This window comes from Populus nigra, chromosome 11 (genome assembly GCF_951802175.1).
Source record: "Populus nigra chromosome 11, ddPopNigr1.1, whole genome shotgun sequence".
Classification (NCBI taxonomy): domain Eukaryota; kingdom Viridiplantae; phylum Streptophyta; class Magnoliopsida; order Malpighiales; family Salicaceae; genus Populus; species Populus nigra.
Genome location: NC_084862.1, coordinates 14,978,905 through 14,988,963, shown reverse-complemented (window position 1 = coordinate 14,988,963; position 10,059 = coordinate 14,978,905). Strand labels below are relative to the sequence as shown.

At 32.5% G+C, this 10,059-nt stretch overlaps 1 protein-coding gene across 1 annotated transcript; it reads left to right on the top strand.

Annotated features, from left to right (window-relative positions):
- Positions 1-2,016: 2,016 nt before the first annotated feature.
- Positions 2,017-8,398, top strand: LOC133667987 (disease resistance protein RPV1-like). Its single transcript, XM_062087712.1, has 5 exons — positions 2,017-2,593; positions 4,993-6,094; positions 6,179-6,451; positions 6,548-7,462; positions 7,553-8,398. The coding sequence occupies exons 1-5, from the start codon at positions 2,088-2,090 to the stop codon at positions 8,081-8,083; spliced, it is 3,327 nt and encodes a 1,108-aa protein (XP_061943696.1). The 5' UTR covers positions 2,017-2,087; the 3' UTR covers positions 8,084-8,398.
- The last annotated feature ends 1,661 nt before the right edge of the window (positions 8,399-10,059 follow it).

The following is a 10,059-nucleotide window of genomic DNA, read 5'->3' as shown; positions in this document are numbered from 1 at the left end:
TAGTCGTTAACTTCAGGACCTATGAGAATAATCGAGGTATATGCAAACTGACTTGGACACGCTAATCTAAAAAAGAAGAAGAAATAAGTTACAAGTAAAATAATTTTTCATCCCTCATTTTTTAACATGATTGTAACTTAGTCCCTTAGTAAGTTCATCCCTGACTTTGGTTAAACATCAACTAATTATAACCGCAGTTTCATTTTAGTACTGAATAAAACTAATTAGATCTGCTTAATTTTATTAGGACTTTTTAATCATTACAATTGTAAATTCAATATTTACCAGTACTATGCTCTAAAAAAAATTACATTTGCTTAATTTCATTTGGGAAATTTTAAGCATTATAATGTTTTTGTTTATAATTTCAGTATTTAATACCAGGTTGTTTATAATAAATTTATTTTTTAAAATTTAATTAAGGTTTTTTTATGGTGAGGATTAATTTCCTGCGCATCTTACATTTACGCGGAGTTATATTTTTATAGTTCTTAAATTTAACTCATGAATTGACTTGAATTAATTTAATTTTTTATTTTATAAAAAATAAAAAAAACATATTTTTTTTAAAGAAAAATCAACATATTTTAACTAGATTTTTTAAAAGTGAATACTTTAGTTTATGTTATGCTATCTGCAAATGATGCCCACACGCACACCACAACAAATAGTGTGCAAATAAAATATACACTCCCAAGTCCCAACAATCCGGCTTTCTTCATGGCCATTTTTTTTTTAAGAGAGGTACACGCGACGCATGCGCCGCGCCTCGTTACATGCAGATGACTTTTGGGTTTTTTAAAAAGTTGGTGTAGTTTTATGAATGTTATAGTTTTTAAAAATATTTTTTTATTTTTAAAAATTTATTTAAAAATGATCTAAGATGTAAAAATTTTAATTTAAAATAAAAAAAATATTTTTTAAAAACACACTTTTAAAATATAAAAATAAACCAGTATTCATGATTAAATTTGATCAAGTAATTAATGCAAAAGAAGGGACGAACTGCTCAATAAAATAATTACTCGAATAATTAATTGATTTAGGGGATCACCATGGTACCTTAACGGTAGCTTCAACCAATCGAATAATGTTGCTCCCTAATTATTATATAAGTAATAATTAGAAAGATAGCCTTTAAAGTGGTAAGAGTTAGCGTATCAGTAAGTAAATTGCATGGTAAGTTGTCATTAGTTACAATTTATGTGAGAAAAATAAAGATTTCATGTATGCATTTTTTGTTATTTTGGTTAAATAATTCTTATGTTCTTTAAATGTGTTCATTTAAAACTTGTATTTTCTAGTTTTCCCAAATAAATTAATAACTAATTTTGATCATGTCTTGATGTTAAATTAAGTTAAAATATTTTTTTAAAAAGAAACATAAGAAAAACTCTATCTAATTCCTACACCAAGATTTGGTAAAACTTATCAATCACTTATTTTATTTTAACTTTGAATTTTTTAATTTGAATAAAAAATAACATATAAGATAATATTTTAATATTTATAAAAATAAAATTAATTTTTGGGATGAAAACAATTAAGAAAAGAAAGGATAAATTAAAAAGAATTGAGATAGGTTGCCCTAGGCCTAGGTAGCGGAACACCTCGTTTAGTGAGTTAGCTCATAAGTATGTATTTGGACCATGGAAGCTTGACCCAAGCACTTACAAAAAACAAAAAAAAAGAGGGTAGATGAGGACAATGCATCGCTCATTCTTTTTAATATATATATATTTTTAATTATTATTCTATCTATTGAAGATATAATTACACGCTTTCACATGCATAAATCTTGCTTCCTGCATTAATATTCTCTGGAAAAAAAAAAAGAGACAACTCGTATATATACGCAACTTTTCATTGGTCATCGCAGTACGAGGGAGAATTAATCCTTCCATAACTTTTGCTATCAACAAGCACAGTGGGCATCACAGTACGAAAAAGACCCTTTTCTTATCGCGATAGCTAGGTCTTTGGCTGTCTCCCTCGGTAATTAAAGTGTCCCTCGCATTAATTTTTGGAGTCATTAATTTTGTACCATTTCTCGTTCTTTCTCTCGCCACCATAGCTTTCATGTTACAATGACATCTGCGTCTTCATCTTCATATTCATCCTCAAAACCGTGGATTTATGACGTGTTTTTGAGTTTTAGAGGCGAGGACACGCGCAAAAATTTCACCGATCATCTCTACTTTGCCTTCAAAGATGCTGGAATCAACACATTTAGAGACGACAATGAGCTCCGAAGGGGTGAAGATATTTCGACGGAGCTATTACATGCGATCCAAAAGTCTAGGATTTCAGTCATTGTGTTCTCAAAAAATTATGCAAATTCAAGATGGTGTCTTGAGGAACTAGTGAAGATCATGGAGTGTAGGAGAAGCTGTAGGCAACTTGTTTTTCCTATATTCTATGATGTTGATCCATCTGATGTAAGGAAACAAACTGGAAGTTTTGCAGAGGCCTTTGCTGGACATGAAGAAAGGTTTGTGCTCCAGACAGACAAGGGCAAGGTGGCGACATGGAGGATGGCTTTGACTGAAGCTGCAAATTTGTCTGGATGGGATTTGAGGAATGTTGCGGATGGGTAAGCACTCATAAAATCAACCATCCTTGCTAATTTAATGGACTTTATAATTTGAATTAATAGTAATTCTTATGTTATCAATGATATGATCCAAGTGATAAAATTCTCGAATTTGAACCATTTAAATTGTTTTTTTTTTCTACTATCCGAAATCGTATGATAAAGCTATTAAGGATGAAGATGTTATTATTAAAAAAACTAAAATAAAGTATAATTTTGGTAGAAGAACTAACAACTTGTATGTAAAAAAATGCTAGAAATTTTAAAAACAATTTCAATTAAACAAAAAAATTGCAAATGGCAATGGTACCAAAGGAGTCCTTAACGGGCGAGTCTCAGGCGGAAACACGAAACCTTCTGCTTGGGAAATTTCAAAACAGAGAGATTGTGATCTGTGATCTTTCACTTAATTAATTAATAACTTGAGATGGGAAGAAAATAATTAATAAACAGTTTTCTTTTGTAGAAATCACAAAATTATAAGAAGTGTGTTGTCTATTAACCATTTGATGATACTACCATCCCGTAGCGGCTAAGAGTTAATTAATAAAAAAAAATTGTTTTCGTAGAAATCACATTATCCTAAGAAGTATGTTGACCATTAACTATTAACCATTTCTTTAAAATAGTTTTGTTTGGTCCCTCGTATTTTTATGTTAATATATAATTGGTTTTTTAGTTGATAGAAATTCAATTTTGATATTAAATTTTATTTTTTTAATCTTTTTCTTATGAGAGGAGAAAGGCTAGTCGAATTTTAATGTATAGAGAAAATCATTATTGACATTGATTTTGATCACAAAAGCCTTATTTTTCTTGTGACCCTCCCGTCGCAAAATTTTAAAAACAACAATTAACTCATTATCTATTTAGTTTTTAAAGAAAAGAGATGGATAACAGGTTGTTCATTCCTTTAAAAATTAAATAAAAACAAGCTCACGTTTGAGGGTTGGGCACTTTTTTTTAAATGGCCCAGGCATGTTGGTCTACCATGCTCACGTTTGAGGGTCGTTCCATTTAGGCCTTTTTTTTTAAAAAAAAATAATTTATATTAGGTAAAAAATAAATTTAATAAAAAAAATTATGAAATCTAGTTGAGATCATGACTTGTGTCATAGGCTTGACAAGTTAATCTTAAAAATTCAAGTTGATATAATATTTTATTGTCTGAATAATTTAGAAAAAAAATTATTCAGATTGAATTTAAAAAAAATCATTTTGTTTATTTTGAATTTGTCTTTGTGATGTATTTTTTTGTGAGATTTATTTGTTAAAATTTGATTTTTACATTATTCTCATAGCGTGGTTAGGCCATGAAATTCGAGTCGATTAAATATGTTGTCTTCTCAATTTTTTTTTAAATAAACGATTCGAAGAATTATTTTTAAGCATTTTGTTGTTTTTAATTGGTTTTCATGATATATTTTGTTTTGATTTTTATATGATTAATTATTTTTTATTTGGTTTTTGTTAGATTTATTGGTTTCAATTTATTTTTTATTCAATTTTTTATCATCTTGATTTTTTTTTTAAAATTCAAACCACATTATTAGGTATGAGCTACTTGTTGTCGAATAGCTACTAAAGAGTTTCTAAAACATCATTGATAGGCTCCATCTTGCATCTTGCCCGATCCAATCACTTTCTTTGTTTTGAAGTCCTGATAAATACAAAATCCCGGAAAGAACACAACGAAATTTGAATCTATGGTAAAAGATTACATATAAAATAATTAAGTGCAGTGGTTATTAGGGATTTTTTCGATATGCAGCATTTGTCAATGTATAAATCACTTCATTGGCTTGTGAGGAGTGATCGATCTTGAAAATCTAAACTGCACTTTTCAATTTTGAAACCGAGCAATTTGGACCATCAATTGGAGAATGTTGGGATCATTTTTTGGAATCTTGGACCAAGATTCATGTGATGCAAATCCAAGTTGATCTTCTCACATGATTCACAGACAACATCAATGATGATGTAGAGGTATTATCTCATGTTTTTACTCATAACCTCATAGTGGGTTTTGTTATAAGAACGTGCCTTTTGAAAAGAGAGCTGGTATCTAGAGCTTTTTAGTTGTTAGGGACTAAACTACTAGTCGATATGGTGTATGGATATCATCACTATCCAATTTATTTTGAAAAAGATTTCAATAAATAAATAATTTTAATAATTTAGGTAACGATATATACTGAGAAGAAGAACATTATCAGTAGATAATCCAGGGTTGAGGAACTAAATGGTGATCTAAGGAATATGAGATGTTTTGCTTGGGGCTGGATTTTCTTCAGGAAAACTACAAATTATAAAATATTTTGGATTATGCTTTACATAATACATTCTAATTGGCTGTTTCATGCTTAAAGTCTCACTATTTTGTTGACAATTATTTGCAGGCATGAAGCAAAATTTATAAAGAAAATTGTTGGGGAGATTTTGAGAGAACTGAGTAGCACATACTTATTCGTAGCCTTCTATCCAGTGGGGATAAATCCTCGTGTGCAACAATTGAACTTTTTGTTAAATGCTGGATCAAGCGAGGTCTGCATTGTAGGAATATATGGAATGGGAGGCATAGGGAAAACAACCATTGCCAAGGCCATGTATAATGAGTTGTTTCATAGTTTTGATGGGAAATGTTTTCTTGCCAATGTTCGAGAAATTTCACAGCAGCCAAATGGTCATGTCAAACTGCAAGAACAACTTCTTTTTGATATCCTGAAGACAGACAAGATTAAGATTGGCAATGTTGACAGAGGAATGAATATGATAAAGGAAAGACTTCACAGTAGAAAAGTTCTTCTCATACTCGATGATATAGATAAATTAGATCAGTTACAAGCGATAGCGGGGAGTCGAGATTGGTTTGGTTCAGGAAGCAGAATCATTGTAACAACAAGAGATAAGCATGTTCTAACAGTTCTTGGAGCTGATCGAGTATACATGGCCAGAGAAATGAATGACATTGAAGCTTTGGAGCTCTTTAGCTGGCATGCCTTTCGAACAAGCCATCCCGTCGAAGATTATAAGGAGTTGTCAGAACAAATTGTTGACTACTGTGGAAGATTGCCACTAGCACTTGAAGTAATAGGCTCTTTTCTATTTGGTAGAAGTATAGTTGAATGGAAAAGTGCATTGGAAAAACTGAGAAGAATTCCTGATGATCAAATTCAGAAAAAGCTCCAAATAAGTTTTGATGGCCTGAATGATGACACACAGAAAGATATATTCCTCGATATATCCTGTTACTTTATTGGGATGTACAAGGAATATGTGTTACCAATATTAAATGGTTGTGATTTTTTCGCAGACATTGGACTTGGTGTCCTCACTCAGAGGTGCCTTGTATCTGTTAATGAAAAGAACAAGCTAATAATGCATGATTTGCTTCGAGATATGGGGAGAGAAATTGTTCGTGCGCACTCACCGAACAATCCAGGAAGGCGGAGTAGATTATGGATTCCTGAAGAAGTTGGTGACATACTGAGAAGAAACATGGTGAATGCATTCAAACTTATCATCGTATAAATTCATGTTTTGAAAAATATCTGATCCTTTCCTCTTGAGGTGGTTTATTGACAGGGAACTGAAGCAATCCAAGGGATGGCCATAAACTTGCTGAAAGTGAATGACATGAAAGTGGATGTAAATGTGTTTTGCAATCTGCAAAACCTAAGGCTGCTCCAGCTCAATCATGTAAAGCTTGGTGGAGGCTGTGAATATCTTTTGAGAAAATTAACCTGGCTCTGCTGGCATGGATTTCCACTCTCGTTCATACCTGATGGCCTCTATGGGGAAAACCTTGTTGCTATAGATATGCGACACAGCAACCTAAGACAGGTTAAGAATTCTAAGGTATGCTAAGACTATCAAATATTTATCTAAGCTTTAGTATGCTATCAAACATTAACAATTTCTTTCTAACTCCTGAATCTTGCTTCTTTTCCTCAGTTCCTTTGGAAGTTGAAGTTTCTTAATCTCAGTCATTCTCATTACCTATATCGGACTCCCGACTTTTCCAGACTTCCACATCTGGAGAAGTTAAAACTCAAAGACTGCAGAAGTTTGGTTGAAGTTCATAATTCTATTGGATACCTTGATAGACTTGTTTTGGTAAATTTCAAAGATTGCAAGCAACTTAGGAGGCTCCCGAGTAGCTTCTGGAAGTTGAAGTCTATCGAGATTCTTTACCTCTCAGGCTGCTCAAAATTTGATGAATTGCCCGAGGACTTGGGAGATTTGGAATCCTTGACAATTCTCCATGCAGATGACACTGCCATAAGACAGGTACCAAGTACCATTGTCAGATTGAAGAACCTCCAAGATTTATCACTTTGTGGTTGTAAAGGTTCAACTTCCGCAACATTGCCTTCACGTTTGATGTCATGGTTTCTGCCAAGAAAAATTCCCAATCCAACCAACCTGTTGCCACCTTCCTTTCATGGCTTAGACAGACTCACATCATTATCGCTCAGGGGTTGCAATTTATCTGATGATGCGCTTCCAAAAGATCTTGGGAGCTTACCCTCACTATCTAATCTGGAATTGGATCGTAACAGTTTTCAAAGTCTACCAGCTGGCTTGAGTAGTCTTTTGAGGCTTACAAGTCTAAGATTGGACGATAACACCAGGCTACAAACAATTCCAGCTTTACCTAGAAATTTGGATACCTTGCGCGCTTCGAACTGCACATCATTGGAAAGATTACCAGACATATCAGTAGCTTCACGTATGCGTTTGCTGTATATTGCTAATTGCCCCAAACTGATTGAGGCTCCAGGATTGGATAAATCAAGGTCCATTTCACACATTGACATGGAAGGGTGCTACGATATCTCAAATACTTTAAGAAATAGCATGCACATGGTATTCTTTCTCTGTCTCTCTTTACTTGTTAAACATATTATACTATGTTGTTGTTAAATATACAAAATAAAAATGGTACTCTTTGTGCAGGGATGTTTTTCTGGTTTGGTACTTCCTGGAAATGAGATTCCTGCCTTGTTCAACTATAAGAATGAGGGTGCTTCAATATCGTTTAAACTACCTGAATTCGACGGCAGGAACTTGAATGGCATGAACGTGTGCATTGTTTGCTCATCTCATTTAGAGAAAGAAGAAACTAAACAAATTAGAATCAAATTGACTAATTATACTAAGGGTTTTACCAAGAAGTTTCGTGCTGTAGCAGTTAACTTGGTAAAATCCTGCGAAGATCACCTTTGGCAAGGCCATATATCAAACAATTTTTTCAAACTTGGTAGTGAAGATGAAGTGGAGCTTATTGTAGACTGTATGAACACAATGACTGTGAAGAAGACTGGAGTATACCTAGTATATGAGCAAGATCAGGCAAGGCTTAAAGCTAAGAGAGGTCTTGATAGTGATGATGAGGCAGGATCAAGCTGTGATAACCTACTTCTAGCAAAAAGATTGAGAATGGAGACTAGTCCGCAGAACATTGAGGAAAACATGGATGTGGCATAGCTTCAGCCTTCAGGTTTTGGCGTTTCAATGTTGTCTCTGTTGAAGCTTTAGTTCAAGATGATATTTTATACATTAAGCCTGTGTAATAAAGGGTTTTTGGGACGCAGGAGATTCTAGAAGTGTTGAGCTACCAAATATGGAGGTGAAGGTGTTGAACTACTTTTAACGGGTACATAGGAAACAGGAGTCCAAGTGTTGAGCTACCAAAATTTATATTTTGGTAAAATTTTCAACCCTATTTTGAACATCCAGTGTTTAATTTAAAATTTTATCTTCAATTATGAGACTGATATAACATCTAGGTTTTTCTCTCAAGTCGTTTAATTCACTTCCTTCATATTTTCTCCTTCCAATCTAATTTTTTTTAGTTCAGGCTGCCAACTTTTATAATATTTTTGTTATTTTTGTCACGTCTATGGAACTTGGTAGTAGTAAAAGAGCTGTTTTTTCCGTACATGATGCTCCTCTTTGCGACCATAAACATTGAAGAATTTCTTGGTGATCTCTGATATTCTTTGCGTTGTATGCATGGTGGTCTATAGGAGGAGATAAATAGTGTTCGCACTCTTTATCTGTTTTGAGTAGTGAATCTTCTATCAAGTTTGGCTCACAGCGAAAAAAGAAAAAAGAAATGCTACATATTCAAAGAAAAGAAGTTTTGCATCAAATACTTTTTTTTGAAAATATTAATTTATCAACACACATCATATATCTGCATGTATTCTACTGATTTTTTTTTATTTTTATTACAAAAAAAATACAATTTATAATTTTTTTAAATTTATTTTTTCAAACTACAGCAATGAAAACTACCGTAATATCAAACACATATTGATATGATGATCTGATTATGCCATGTGTCAATCAGTAGTCTAAGGGTGTGTTTATTTTTATAGTTTAACTCTTTTATATTTGTGGTTCAACTTGATTTTTAAACCACTTTTGGCTAAAAAAATATTAAATTAATATTTTTTATGTGTTTTTAATGATTTTGATATAATAATATAAAAAATAAAAAACATTATTATTTTTTTTTATGTATTTTTAATTAAAAAATATTTTTATAAAAGTATTTTGCATCGCATTAGCAAACACATAGGAAAGTGAGAGTGATTTTTATAAATTAAAAATTAAAAAAAATCTTATGGTGATTTTACAAAATTTTGAGGACTGGAATTTTATAATGAACCCAAAATCATGAAACTCGTAATATAAGACTATCTTATGTTTCTCTCTTCGCACAAAGCATTAAAATCTCCAAATTAATCAAATAAATCATCAAAATGTCAATGTACTGTCATTTATCCACATAGAAAACCTAAAGTAGTGGTATAAATTATAAATTTTTTATTCACAATTAACAGGAAATTGGGATGTTAACTGACTTACAAAGAGTAAATTTTTTTTCAAGTTTGGTACTAACAATACATCATTAAGTGGCATGATTTGATTTTTCTGTTGGATGGAGGAATCTCCAATACCATGTATTGATATAGAAGAATCGTCACCAATAAGAACAAATTCTGAACCATAATGATTGCAAATATTTTTTAACATAACTGGATTACCTGTCATGTGGTTGGAAGCTCCTACATCAGAGATCCATTCCGTTTCAGTGACAGTATTGTCCAAGGTGAGAGCAGCCAAAGCTTGTGGAAGGTCTCCGTGTTGATTTGATCGTTTAGGCACCCACCAATATATCTTTGCAATATGACTTGCTACACCACAGTACTGATAGGTTTCTTCTAGGTATAGCTCACGTTCTGCAGGAGTCATGCGATGCTCTCCAGATGGGGGAGGTCGTTTCTGTTTTGGATTTAAAGTGGGTATGACAATGTAAGTATGAGTTTTCTCTTTAGGTTGTTGTGCATGGAATCCTCTCCCAGTAGATATAAAGCTTTGTCTGCTGACATGGTTTCTTGAAAAATGATGTTGAGGGCGCTGGTGTATTTGCTCATAGAATGCCAGCTGAGGAG